General features: G+C 39.8%; 1 protein-coding gene across 10 annotated transcripts in view; it reads left to right on the top strand.

The window, feature by feature from the left end:
* The window catches only part of FHOD3 (formin homology 2 domain containing 3), a 414,767-nt gene that overhangs the window by 53,239 nt on the left and 346,593 nt on the right, over nucleotides 1-14,935 (top strand). For all 10 annotated transcript variants that reach the window (XM_074825180.1, XM_074825169.1, XM_074825159.1 and 7 more), the window contains exon 3: nucleotides 4,276-4,340. In XM_074825180.1, coding sequence (XP_074681281.1) covers nucleotides 4,276-4,340 — 65 coding nt within the window. The remainder of the gene's footprint in view (nucleotides 1-4,275; nucleotides 4,341-14,935) is intronic.

Here is a 14,935-nt window from a genome sequence, read left to right as displayed (position 1 = left end):
GCCTTGAAGTTTATGAATAGCTTATGAGTAGTTCTATCAAGGTCAATGGACTTAATCATCCATTTGACGTTGTGCATAGAAGGAGAAATTTAACTGCACAGCTGTCTTGGAGACTTAATGTTTGATGTTGCCTTTGAAGATGGGATTTCCAGCACCTTTTGAATCCTTGAAATCAGACAAAATGGTTAGCTGTTCTTTTGATTGCACACTGCATTAATCTCTCTTTCCTTGTCTAGTAACGGTAAGGATACAACTGCAGTTTGGCAGTTGCGGACAGTTTCACGAAAGAACATCTAACGCAAAGGATTTAGCAAAGTTATTTTGCGTTTCCAGAGGTTTCAGTGACATGAGGAAAGAGGAGCATATATGAAGGTTCACAACACCTCATAGTCATTTTTGCCTCTGTGTTGTGTCCTTGTAGATGAGACTGCCCTTGAGTGAGGCTTGGCAAATGAGTCCTTCAAGGAAGGGAGGTCAAGAGTAGCAGTTTTCTGTACTGAATCAATTGTTGGGGCGGGTAGGGGGTATAGTGAAGGGCAAGGCTGGCAGTGTAAGATTGGCTTGGAAAAATTGTTCAAGAGTCTTGGGTGCTCATGCCGGTGCCCTTCCAAAAGAAAAAGAACCAAGCAAACCAGGTGGGGAAAAAACCTGAAAAAATAAGCCAAAGGGGCCATGAAATAGGCTTCTTGACCTGAACAATGGAAGCCTAATTAGTGTCTGGGCATCTTTCATAGGTGCCTGTAATTGTACTCTGGGCTTCTTGGTCTTTTTTCTAGTTTTTGCTTTTTGATAGCAATCCCATCTCCCTGGAACCTCCTCTCACATATACTCTGGTCCTCCTTTTTATTTTTCTCTCCTTTCTTGGAATAAGCACATGTATCTCAAACTAAAGAGCTTCCAAGTGCTCCCACAGAAAATATCTTATATGCAGGTACTATGTAATGACAGAAGATTTTGTTGTTATTTTTCTGTGTGTTTGTTTATTTGTCAGCCTTACAGGATTATCTGAAAATGGGTATCCTTTTCCTCCTACTTCCTGTTCTATGGCTGTTGACAGAGGTCTTTGCAGGCGGCTTTGCACAGCTCAGACTGCAGTATGGTTTTGTTCCTTCCTAGTCTGGTTATGGAGCCCAAGGATCTTGCTTTAATAGCCAGATAAACACTGACTCTTCTATACCATTATTACGTTGCTTTTCCTGCTGTTTCAGTGCTATAGAGGATGTATAGCTGGTGCTTATCTGAAAGTTTTAAGTCCTCTTCTTCTTCCTCCAACATCCTGCAGTCTCAAGAGCAAAAAATATGGTCATAATATGGTCAGAGAAGAGAAATAATATGAAAAATATAGAGTGGAAGGCATACCCATGGCAGGGCTTGAAAATCCAAGGGTGAATCTGCTGGTGTTGCTTGCTCAGTGAAGGTCTGAGTAGAGGTGCCTCAATGCTCCCCCTGTGCTGAAATGGTGTCTGGTTGCAAGCAAGTCACCCATTTGTTCCCACTACCCGTGGGCAGCCTCCAGAGCAACAGGCCACCTGGGAGGCAGTGGCAGGCAGAGGGGCTGTGCTTTCCTTTCAGTAGCAAGTACAGTTCTCTTTCTTTTACTCAAAACCCCTCCCTGTAAGTCAACAATTGATTGGTGGGGAGGGGAAGAGCAAATTTGGTTTTGGGAACCTATTTAACTAGAAGCCTTTGTTGCAACATTTCATCTCTGTGTTTTTGAAGGCATGATCTTCCGGTGAATTGTTTGATGCCGAGAGAAAGCTAACATTTACAGTTACTTAAAATATTTTACTGTAGATTGTCTTCTGAAAAGAAATCATAAACAGCTGTTTAATTCCTTCCTCTCACCTACTATTTTTTAATCTATACACCTTTTAAAATCACTTGTGTAAACCTCCTGTGAAAACTGTACACTGCTTAAGTAATAGCAATGTGTAAGGGCTTGACAGGACCTGAGTCCCTAACAGAAGTGGGAGATGGGCAGCTGCCTCAGTCCCTGTTTTGCAGATGGGAGGCGGAAGATGTAGCATAAACTAAGTTCGCACCCTCAGTATAGTTGAGGTCTGGCTTTTGATGTGGCCTATCAACACCTCTCTGTTCTGCCCTTACTTAATCACAATGGTGCAGGAAAGCTGTGGCAAGAGGGAAATTTAAAATGGTTCCTTCTTTGTCCCAGATGGAGACCCTAATCCCGGAGCTGTTGCTCTTCTGTTTCCATAGGAGAGATTTCTTTCTTCTGTCTTGAGTACTAATGGAAGGGGAGAGGTTTAGAAATGTTTTATTTTATTGTCTTTGAAAGAATGACAGTATACCATAGTAAGAATGTGATGACTTTTGTGTAAGTGAGCTGATGTATCAATGAGTGATGCTAGTATTGGTATTGTAAATTTGGTGCCCTGTCAAAGATTCCTCACTACCTTTGCAAATTAAATATTCCAGATGAGTCCTGATAATCCTGTGGGAAAGGGAAGCTGTTAAAAATCCACAGGACATGAGTGCAGGCAAAGGCTGTGTCCAACCAGAATGGCAGGAGGAGTTCAGGTGGCCAGAGAGCCAGTCCTAAACCTGGAACTGCTCCAGGAAACTTTAAAATCCAGAGTGTAGGCACTTCAAAAGTATTAAGAGAAGGTTTACACTTTCCCTACTTTGTCCTAATGATGTTCAGCAGACCCATTAAAGACCAATTTCGTTGATAGATTTTTTTTAATTTTTTTTTTTTTTAACTATAGAGGAAGTTTGCCATTTCGAAACTGGAACTAAGTCCTCTATTAGCAGGTGCATAGTTCCACGTTAACCACTTTTTTTTTTTTCAGTTTCTTAATGTGCTTTTTTTCCTATGTCCGTCCAGGAGCAGTATTTCTCTGAAAATATGTCACTACTTCACTGACCTGTCTTATCCTGCAAATTTTTCAGGAAGATGATATAAAACATGTTCTTTTTTTTCTGAAAATAATGAAAAATATTTTTGTTCCTCAAAAAAACTGTGGGCAGAAAAACAGTAAGGTGAGGAAGAACCTGTGTTGTTATTTGGAAAATAGTGGGTTTGTTCCAATTAAGTTACATCCGGTGGAGGATTCTGTGGGGCATCTGTGTGAAGTGTTTGGCCCTGAAATCTCCTGGCAGAGTTATAAAGTGTATAACCAAGGAAGGTTGTGCTGGTTTTGAATTTGCCTCTAACTTGTATATAGAAGTGGGTCTGGGGTTCACATGACACAAACTAAGCTGCATCTTAGTGTGTTCTAAAAACAGTTTTGCTTCTTGAATGTTTTCCCACGATGAATTCACAGAATCATGGGATGGCTGAGGTTGAAAGGGACCTCTGGAGGTCATCTGGTCCACCCTCTCTGCTCAAGCAGGGCCACCTAGAGCCACTTGTTGGGGAATTGCATCTTTAGTTTCAGAGAAAAGAGGGAGAATGTGCTGCTGTACAAATGGAAAAGACATTTGGCTTTTCTTACCCTCTGACCTTTCATCAGGTGAGCAAGTTTGGGTGCACAGGCAAGGTGCTGGCTGTGTTCTGATGCCAGTTTGCAGGTGTAGCACCTAGAAATCAAAGAGCAGTACTCTTGTACATATTGAAGAAATGCAGCTAATGCTAATTTGTCTGAAAAACAAATGAGGAATGTGGCAGCTAATTGAGATAGTCATTCCATTTAAGGCCAGGATGGAACTGAGAGCCTAAGTGAAGGAGGACTTGGTTTTGCATCTTTGCATGAAAAACACATCTATCTTTTTGTGCTTTAAAGACCAATGAAGGTGCATGAGCAGATTTGTGACAGTGTAAGCAACCTTTTCTTTGATCTTGCATTTTCTTTTAATGCTTAATTATACCTAGCTTTAAAATAGTTCTGTGAAAATTAAAATGTGCAGTCATCACTTGGTACTTCTCTAATATGGATTTCTAGATAGACATTGTGGTGGGTTGACCTTGGCCAGCTTCCAGATGCCCACCCAGCAGCTCGTGCTCTCATTACCCTCAACAGAAGGGAGGGATAATAAGATGAAAAAACCTAATTGATTGAGATAAAGATGGGGGAGATCCACTTACCAATTACTGTCAGGCAAAACAGGCTTGACTTGTGGAAGGTTAATTTATTGACAATTAAAATAGAGTTGGATAATAAGAAACAAAGACATAACTAGTAATACTTTTTCTCACCCCCCACCCTTTTTTCCTAGGCTCAACTTCACTCCTTCATTCCCAACTCCTCTACCATCTCCCTACACCTTTATATACTTTTCTTATACTTTTCTTATTCTCCTTTTTTTTTTTTTTAGGAGGGGCAAGAAGCACAGTATAATTCTGAGGACCCAGCTGTCAGTGAGAGTCCATGCCTGCATTGGTAAGTGAAGTTCCACATGCCTGAAGGAGAACAAATAAACAGATTGATTCTCTGTGAAGCAAATCTGGGGAGTATGAACCAGACTTGCTGTGTTCCAGGTTGAGGATAACGGCCAATAAATTGATTTATTTATTCTGTTTGTTGAGTGCTAAAATTAGATTGTATTAGTTACATTACCCTTGAAGTATGTTAAATAGCCCAGGGAAATACAGCATTTGACAGTGAAGTGTGATGGTTGGGGGTGTTCTAGAGAATCCTGGATTATCTGTCTTGCCACAGCTTTTGTGTGTGCCTGAAGAAGACTGTGTTCTGAATAGGGAAGAGGATCTGAAGAATTATTGGCTGACAGCTAACTACTGCATTTTAATAGCATGTAATGTTTATTCACATCTTGCACATCTTGGCCACGTATTTGTCATTATCACAGTGTCAGTGTCTTAAAACCCCTGGTTAAAACAATGCTGTCACAAGAAAAAGTCTAATGAAAGTCATAATGTGTGTGTTAGAAGAGCTTTAAGGTTGGAGAAACAGAGGCTGATGCACTGTGATGGTGTTAATATGTTCTCCAGCATTCTGTAGAGCAGAGTGTTTCACTGAGTGTTAGTGGCAAAGCTAATGCTCATGTTCTGGTGATATTATGATAGTTGTTATGGGTGTTTGGTTTAAAAAAAAATAAAAAATCCTATACGTATGTGCCACAGTCACATGTTTTGTTTCCAGCTTCCCATAGTGGATTCAGCACGCTGATATGTTTAGCTTGTTGGTCTTCCTTCAGGAGATCATAGCTGAAGCACTGATCAGATATTTTAGAAAGTCGAAGTTATGTATTATTTTCACACTGCTACTGCTGTCAGAGGATTCAGGCTTTAAATACAACTAAACTTCTTTCCCCTGCCCCCAGGATGTGTTATGAAATGGCCTTTTGGGAATTTGAACTGAGCATAAGCAACCTACAGAATTCCTCGAATACCTCCCATTGAGAGCGATCTCTAGGCTGCCTCATGTAGGAATAGATTCTCCTCTACTACCCTTGACTCGAAGTACATTAGAGAAAGCCTACGTGTTAGAGGAGAAACAGAGGTGCTGCAAAGTCTAGGCTGATTTTATAAATGTGAATGAAATTAAGAACAGCTTGGAGAAGCTTGTTCTTGTTAGGTCTGGGAATATACTTGGCAAAACAGACCAGTGCAGCAAGACAAGATTTAATATGTTTCCTGGACTGAGGTTTTATAAAAACAATTTTAATGTAAAAAATTTTTGTCCAGAATGCAGCCATCGAGGAATTGGAGCACACCAGGTTCTGAGCTTCCCTGTGTGGTTGCATTGTTGTTACCTGTTTGCATTCAAGTTCACTGTGGGCAATTAGGCATATTACTGTGCATGTATTTTAATTGTTCTGTATGAAAGTGCATTCCTTTGTCAGGTGCTGTTACTCTCTGGCGGTGGTGATGCATTCAGCGGTGAGTACAGAGGAAGCCAGGCTGCAAAACTTGAGTCCAGATTTCAAACTCATAGAGCAGAGGTGTGTTTTGGATATGGGCTTTTGGCTTGGTTTGTTATAGACAGAAAAGCCAAATGCAAGATCTGGTTCTAATTTCCCACCCTCCTGCTGAAGTTTAGGTTTTTAGGGTAAGTTTTTGCTTCAGCCCATAGCTTGATGTAATGTAGTTTCTTCTCTCTTCTTTTTAATTTCTACATATCAAATGTGTCTTATTTTTGGTATGGGACAGTTTGAAAGAGTCAGGGACACTCTGCACTTTTTAGTACTGGTTTTGTTTGGTGATCTGTGCCTGGCAGTTAAACTTGTCACAGGATAGGAGGGTTGTTTCGTTGGCACAGTGGGTACTTCTCTTCATCTTGCATATATTTTCACATCAACTGCCTGTTAATGTCTTTTTTGAAATATAAACATTAGGTTTAGAGGTTAAAAGATGTGTTACATATTTGGAGTAGAAGCCAGGAGCTAGAGCAATCTGAGATGGTGTTACATGGAATAAAACTGTCTTGCTTTGGCTGTTTTCTTTCAGTCTTAACAATATCCTTGGAAAGTGTTGTGGTTAGCAATGTTACTGACTCTGCAAAGTCCCCGACAGGTAGCTAGGACTGCTTTCTGAGAAGATGCAGTTTGTTCTGCAGTGCCCTTGCCACAGATCCCCCTGTGATCCTTGCATTCAAGGTCTTACTTTTCTCTGAAGAGCTGAGAGGTGTAAAAGAAGTATCTTTCCTGTCATAACCTCTCCCATTCGGAAGGTGGACCAGTATTTTTTTTTCTCTCCCTAACATGTTGTACTTTTAAATTGTGGGAAATGCACAAGTGTTTGTGTTCAGATGTCCAGATAAAGTTTTCCATCATTAGTGATTTCAAATCTCTGGGAATTCATTGGGCTCTAGTGTCAGAGAATGTATTGACTACAGGCCAGTATTTTGAGACTGGGGAAGCTGTAGCAAGTCCCATGTCAAGTGGGGTAAGTAGTTTTGGTTTTAAGGGAGAAATAAAGCTTAATAACTGGAGCGCGGAAGTTGTTAGTGAGTGGTGTTTTCTGCCCTATTGCATACCAGTCACTCTTAAGCATCTCAATTTAATTAATACTTTAATTTTTTCTCTCAATTTGAATTCTTGTCTTATGTTCACACTAAGGACTTTCAGCACAGAGGAACAAATTTTCTTTTAAATATTACTCTACTTCTTTTCTCATTTTGGCTTGATCCTGATTTAAATGGTCAGGACTAATTAAAAGGTAGTTTCAAAAATGAATTTTCAGTGGTTTTAATACAAACTGCAATATTTACATTTTTTTTTAATATCAAAAGACTATTGCTGAAATCAGTTTTGTTCATAGAATGTAAGTAATTGAAAATTATATGTCATGCCGATGACACCAAGTTGGGTGGGAGTGTTGATCTGCTCGAGGGTAGGGAGGCTCTGCAGAGGGATTTGGACAGGCTGGAGCGATGGGCTAAGGCCAACTGTAGGAGTTTCAATAAGGCCAAATGCCGGGTGCTGCACTTGGGCCACAACAACCCCCAGCAGTGCTACAGGCTTGGGGAGGAGTGGCTGGAGAGCTGCCAGTCAGAGAGGGACCTGGGGGTGTTGATTGACAGCTGGCTGAACAGGAGCCAGCAGTGTGCCCAGGTGGCCAAGAAGGCCAATGGCATCCTGGCTTGTGTCAGAAATAGAGTGGCCAGCAGGGACAGGGAAGTGATCTTACCCCTGTACTCGGCACTGGTGAGGCCGCACCTCGATTACTGTGTTCAGTTTTGTGCCCCTCACTACAAAAAGGACATTGAATGACTCGAGCGTGTCCAGAGAAGGGCAACGAAGCTGGTGAAGGGTCTGGAGCACATGTCGTACGAGGAGCAGCTGAGGGAACTGGGGTTGTTTAGTCTGGAGAAGAGGAGGCTGAGGGGAGACCTCATCGCCCTCTACAACTACCTGAAAGGAGGTTGCAGAGAGCTGGGGATGAGTCTCTTTAACCAAGAAATGAGCGATAGGACAAGAGGTAATGGCCTCAAGTTGTACCAGGGAAGGTTTAGACTGGATATTAGGAAGTTTTTCTTTATAGAACAGGTTGGAATGGGCTGCCCAGGGAGGTGGTGGAGTCCCCATCTCTGGAGGTGTTCAAGAGGCGGGTTGACATAGCGCTTAGGGATATGGTGTAGTTGGGAACTGTCAGTGCTAGGTTAACGGTTGGACTAGATGATTTTCAAGGTTTTCCAACCTAGATGATTCTGTGAAATTTCTGTGAAATTATAGATGTACTATTGTACTTGTTGATGTTAAAAGACCTTAGTGGAGGAAGATCACTCCTTAAACCACATAGTGTCAACTGGGTTTTCTTCACAATTTGTCAAATTTGACCTTTTATTCAAATTACATTTATTTGAGTTAATAGCCTGTGGGAAAAGTCTTTCTGGTGTTTTTGGCAGCCTTATGACTTTCCTTGTTTGTATTTAGTTGTGTCTTGAATGTAATTTTAGTTTGTGTGTATTTAACAATTACAGGGTTCAGCTGAAGCCTTGATAAAGTCCAATGTAAATGAGGATGTAGCTTTACAGGACAAACACCAATAATGCCAAAAACTTGAGCTCCTGAAACTAAATAGAAGGTTGTAGTCAGAGCAACACTTTGAGAGTGAAGTTTTAAAGATCTTTAAAAGTTCCACTCTTCCTGGAGAGCGACTTGGTTTATTCATTATGCCCTTCCATGGACAGCTCTGTTTGCAGCTGCTGCTTCATTTGTCTGTTCTTTGCTTCTTGGTAGTTTTCCATCAAAATCTGAGGTGGTCTCTGAGAATAAAGGCACCATTTACTCTTACATATCTGGACACAGCATCTAGCCCAAGAGAGCCCCATGTCCTCTTTTAAAATGCTTATGCCTGTGATGGGGAATCAGGAGTGGTGCTCTCGATACTGAGAATGAGGTTTAGACAGAGACCCATGACAATGACTTAGAGTGATTCTGCTAAGGGAAGTCTGACATAAGCTTCAGGTGTTAATACAATGTCATACAAGAAGAATGCAAATAAGAAAGGTTGATGTAATTTTGAATTCATGTATTGGCCTGGGATTGCTCAGAGTACTGTAGCTTGGAAAGTCAGCAAATGTTGCAAGGTCTATTTTAAATTTTACATCTCCTTTGTGTCGGTTTATTATTTTAAAAAACCCCAACAGCACACACGCCCCACCCCTCCTCAACCCTCAACTGGTTATTTAAAATGTTTTTGCTTTATAAAATTATGGTTTTGTGTGGTTATAGCTCCTTCCTGTATTTATGAAGAGTCTTTGTTTTATCTGCCTATAGATTAAAAATAATTTGCATAGGTATTTGTGTGTATTACGTTTCATAGTTTGATCCAGCAAGGTCCTTAAACGGTGTGCAAGCATATTATTCCAAGAGTCTTGCTAAACATATAACATAGCTTCATTATTAGTTGTTATAACCATTTTACAGTCCCGTTCTATTGGCTTTTGCACATGGGCAGTTGCAGATTTACCCGAGCAGGGTGCTTAAGTGATCTACAGCGTGCCTGCCCTTCCCCATCCTTCCATGGGGGCTCAGCAGTGGCTTATGCCCAAGTATGTGACCCAATAGCTACCGCACTGCACGGCAGCTGTTTCTAGCCCCTGTTATTAGAGCATCTGCTTTAACCAGCAGTGTTAGCACCAATAATCCAGCCTTTCCACTTAGCTCTTTGGATTGTCTTTTTGACATACTCTCGCTATTGATGTCTTTTATAAAATGTAGCCATAAATATCTTCTTGAGCCCCTTTTGTTCTGGGATACCTGAGGGAAGCTGTAAGCTCATTGTAACTAGGAGGCTACTAGCCAGCTGTTTTTATTTGTCCTGTAATGGCTGAAGTATGCAGCTAGTCCTTTTTTCCATGTACAGTTTTCTCTTCTGTTATCCATTATGTGGACTTGTTGCATGTATTACAGCAGATATGATTAGGTTTGGCAACTATTTATGCATCTACTGAACCTTCTGGTAGGACCTGTGCCTCCAGGTGCTTGAGATGCAAGTTCCACCCTGGTGGACCCACAGTGCTTTCACAAAGACAAAGTCATGTCTTGAGTCTATAACTGTATCTGACACTTTGTTACAGAGAAGTTAAGATACACAGATAGAAGTGGGGGAAAAAAACATGGTTTGTCCTCTTATGAGTATAGTGTCAAAGTGTAGAAAAGCCAGTGCAGTTCTGGTTAAGGAAACAAGTGAAACTGTTGTGTTTCATTCTCTGAGGGCAGAGTTAAGCTTGTGCCTACAACCTGTGTTACTGGTACTGTCTCACTTGAGATGCTTCTCCCCATAAATATTGTTATTATATTGCATTCATCTGTTTGGCATATGTGTGTTAGCAGTGTGATAAGTGCTGGAGTAGAGTTCTTATAGCCATGGACACTCTGGAGTTCCTCTAGTTCATACTTAAAATCTTTCCAATTTCTTTTTTTTTAAAAGGAATAACTTACTGAATTTAAAATAAACAGCTTTCTTTAGGTAAGGGAGTTTCTGAATACACAAAGAGAAATAGCCTAATTAAAAAGCTTTCCTAAAGGGAGCTTAATTATGGCACTGTGAACTCTTCAATTCGGGAAGTAGTGATTGATATGTTCCAATGAAAGCTTCAAGAAAGAGAGGTTCTTTGGGTTGTTTGGAGGGCATTTTACAGTTTTCTGTTTAGTGTTAGACATTCCTAATAGAAAACATTTTCAGTTTGAGAAAGGGAACATGTGGAGAGTATTAGCAGTTCAGCAAAATGTGCAACCGATTCAGATTTAATTTAAAGGGAACAAAAGAGGTGCCTTGAGAATTTGTCGGAAGCGTTGTGGTTTTGCCTTCTTTGCACTGATGGTAACAGGAAAGAGAGAGAGGTGAGGTGAAATTGCTTTATTGAATATCTTTTTAGCATAATTGGGACAGAAAAGATGGTGATTAATGGATTTAATGGTGCTGCACAGAGATCCTGAATGCATTATGGATCTGTAATCTTGATATGCTTCCTATGACTCTTGCTGTAATTTGATAAAAGTCCTTAAATGAAGATAATAAACAACATGTTTATTAAATGTAAACTGACATCAAACAACTTGAAAAAATGTGACAAGGAATGCCAGAGCTTGGGGGGATTTTTTTTTTTTAACCATTAGGCTTTTTTTAATAGAATAATTTGAGTTCTAGTTAAGACAGTGCACACAGTTCTGGGGCCTGCTTCCAGACGTGATTGGAGGTATCTGGATCAGCTCTCTTTCAATTTGAGCGAAACATGAAATAGCTGCAAAGGCTATGATAAAAATACCTTTTTCAGCTCTTTAGGATTATTTAATTATTTTTTTTTTCCTGAGAATGTGGAACACAGATGCTGTAAGTAAAATCCCCTGGTTCCCAGATCAGATTGCTTTGTGAAAATCTATCCATATAAATAACTTGTGGTTTTGCTCTAAAAATGTATACCTCTTTAAACTGAAATGTTAGACTTCTGTTGTACTCCTTGTGCATGCTTTTAGCCAGCCGCCTTTGTGAGGATGAACCATGGTACTTCCCTGTAACCTGTGATCTGTTTTCCATGATCTCACTGAGAAATCTCCGAGCTGGTCCTGTAGGATTTCAGAAGGTGTTTAAGACAGATCAGGGAAATTTCCAAGATTTGTCTCCGCAGATTTCATTTAAATTATAAACCTTAAAATAGGCTTTGTAGCAAGAAGAACCAAAAAGCTGTTGAGCAGATAAAGCCTCCGTTAGCAGTGGGTTGCTGCTTTAAGGCTGTGGATTCCTGCTTTAAAGGGGCTTGTTCCAGGTTTGAAAGGACTGCTGTGGAGCATGCTAGTGGGATGCTTTTCTCATCTTGGGAAGCTTTGTGTTAAAATGTGAAAGCTTATCTGACTTGACTTGCAGCGGGAAGTACTGAAGAAATAGAGTAAAATGTCTGCATTGGGATATCCTCCTTCTGACTTCTTTTTCTTCTGGCAGCTTAGATTTCCATAGTAATTCCCTTTTCTTACAATGCGTAAAAAATTTGCAAGGGAGAAGGAATCTACTTTTTGACTCCTAAAGCATAGCGAGATTTAAAACAATTCTTGTTTCTAAGCAAACAGACAAAAGATGTCAGTCATCTTCAGTGGTACCTTAAAGGAAACTGTGTCATCAAAGCCAGAAAGGAAAACTGGTATGATACTTTTCTTCGCAACCCCAACACAAGCTCCTTTAGACTTGTTTCAGGTATTTTTTTAAAATTAATTATAAAGTATCATATTACTGATATGTGGATTTTTTTACAGTGGTTTTTTTTATGCAGTCTAAACACATATCTTTATGAAGATTAAAGAATTCTAGAAAAATACAATGATGGTTTTATTCTTTGTCTACTATCATCTATCCAGTGCTTTAAAAGTACTGCACATCTGCTGATTAATAAAATGTCACGAAAAAAGGACTAAGTTAATTAGCAAATTAACTTGAAATTACTGGCATATACTGCAATTGCATCTTCTAAAATTTCATGTCTAAGAGTCATGTTGCTATTGTTAGGACTACATTTACCACTTTTTTGTAATCTAAAGAGAAACAGACATTGTAAATTTAAGTTCTGACAGAAGTGAGAAGGATCCTGTAATGTTTTAAACTGTTTAAACTGCTCATAATGGACTCCAAAAATGGACCCCTCTGGAAAAAACTGGTAACAACAGTAGTATCTACTATGATGAGGTCTTTGTGGATTTGGTTGGTTTTTTTGGTGGTTTATTTCGTTTGTTTGCTGTTCAGTTTTTTTAATTGTTGTTTTTAAGAAAAGCAAGTGAATGATTATTTCAATAGAAGATTTAGGCATTTTTTAACAACTTCCATGTTCTTTAATTAGATTTTGAGAAATACTTGCCCAGTAAATAAACAAGCACAGCCTAGGAATTGTCTCTAGATGTTCCTGTTGCAATTCTAGAGGAGATGTGGCCAAGGCTCATCCTCCGTGACCTGTGGGAGCTCTTTGTGGTTAAATGTTTCAAGAAGTCTTTTTGTGTGTGTGGCAAGCAGGGGGGATTTGGAGAAGAACCACATCAGTTTCAGACTGAAAAACTCCCATGATCAAGGCAACCTCATCAGCTTGTTCTGCTACTCATAATGCTGTGTAACTGGGGTTTTTGCAGGTCCCCATTGAGGTGCCAAGCTCCTCCTCAGCATCACTTGTACTTGATGCATCCTTTCTTTCCCCTTGGGGACAGTCCAGGCATCAGTCTCTCCCAAATCACAGCTCGTGACACTCAGATCACTTGACTGGGCCTTGTGTGGCTTGCTGAGGGGTGGCTGTAGCCATCCTGCTAAGGTAGGAATCTATAGAAATCATTCACAGCTAGGTATGCATGTGGCAAACTTGCTTTTACTTCTTAGCAGTCCCCGTGTTTTCAAGGGGGTATTCTAAGTTTCATTAAACGTAGGAGTTCATGTTGTTTCCTTAAAAGGAAAATAAAATAACAAGTTTCTTGCAACCTTAGATCAATAGTTGTCACTAGTTTTCATGTAATTTCCCTTTTTAGCTATTTGCACTTCTCACTTTATAGATCTCTGTATTGAGAGGCAAAGCAGATCTTAGGCTTTTGGTCTTTGGTCAGACAGCTGAACTCATTTTTCTGTAGACAGAAGCACAGCATGTTCAAACCCTTAACTGGGGGAGAAAAAAAAAGTTCATATTAAATACCTTCAAATAAATTAGCATTATGATCAGAAGAGAACGGAGTGATTTGTTTCCTGCCTCCATCTAAACCTGTTCTATATGGAAGATATAAACCAAACATGTTAATTCGATTCAGATTAGTGCTCTTGAAATTTTGCGCTACTCAAGCCTGTTTTAATCTTTACCCTGAAGAACTTGTTAGAGATGCATCAGTAAAACAAAATTAAGCACTTAAACTATGGAAGATAAATTAAGAACTGCTACTCAAAAGTTGTGGGTTTGGAATAGGAAATGTTGGTATTTCTTTGGGATGTCATTCTCAGCACTGCCACTGATTTAGCCTTGTTTATAAGGAAGGTGAAGGGATGCTGATTTTACTCAAGTGGAATTAGGGTAAATACAGTTCCTACCTCCCTGAGATGTTCTAAGGTGCTTGGACAAAGTTGGCTTTGATATACCAATGGTCTCTAAGCGTATATACTAAAGACTGCGTTAATATTAAATATATTGGTTTTGTCTGCTAGCTTTTGAGTTTAGAGATATGGCATTCTTTGTCATCTTCAGCGGTATATTTTAGCTCTGGATTTGCTGAAATTTAAGGAGCTGTGTAATGATTCTGGAAGTAGCTGCAATGCAAGTTGTGGCACTCTCTTTCCGAAGTGTTTCAGTAGAGAAAGAACTGGATTAATGCTGTTTATTGTTCTATAACATACTTCTAATGTAATAAAAGAGCAGAAATGGTGTTAGTTGGTAAAGCAAGGAATCGTGCTACTATGGAAAGGAGGCTTCTCTTCCGTTCAGAATGAATCCGTTGCGTGTAATGCTTTTGAATGGAAGCCCTGCAAAAGCGTAGTTTTTGCATAAGACAAAATTTGTATATCCAGTTTAGTACTAACAAAATACTAAACAAAACCCTCTAGATGTCTAGAGAAGGTCTGGGCTGACTCCCCCCCCCCGTCAATTACTGATGAAGTTGCTGTACAATAAATAAGGAAACATCTCCTGATTCTCTCCTGCATGGTGGTTTTTCTCATTCATTGATTTCTGGTCTCTGATGGACAGTTTTGATCTGTTACTTGACTGTCATGTACCACAGATGAATGCATACTCTGGTATGCCTTGGGATGATATATTTTGTATTAACTTAAAAAAGAGAATGTAGGCATGTCATTGAAACGCCTGATCAGGAGGTGCATGTTTGAACATTTATCAGTTTGCTTCAGTCTGCTTATCTTTAAAAATGGTAAGGAAAATGTGCAAACTCATGGTTGACAATGCTTCAAACAGAGGCCACTTGCTATCTTTTTGTGAGCTCACTGCATGGCAAAGTATCATCTTTTCAGACCAGGACTATGTTGTTTCAGTCCTTATATGTACTGAAAGGAGGGTTAAGTTTTGTTACCATCTCACATTCTTACAGCGTAAGGTGATATAAA

The sequence above is a fragment of the Strix aluco genome, chromosome 1 (genome assembly GCF_031877795.1).
Source record: "Strix aluco isolate bStrAlu1 chromosome 1, bStrAlu1.hap1, whole genome shotgun sequence".
Taxonomy (NCBI): Eukaryota; Metazoa; Chordata; class Aves; order Strigiformes; family Strigidae; genus Strix; species Strix aluco.
This window is presented reverse-complemented; position numbering and strand designations above follow the sequence as displayed.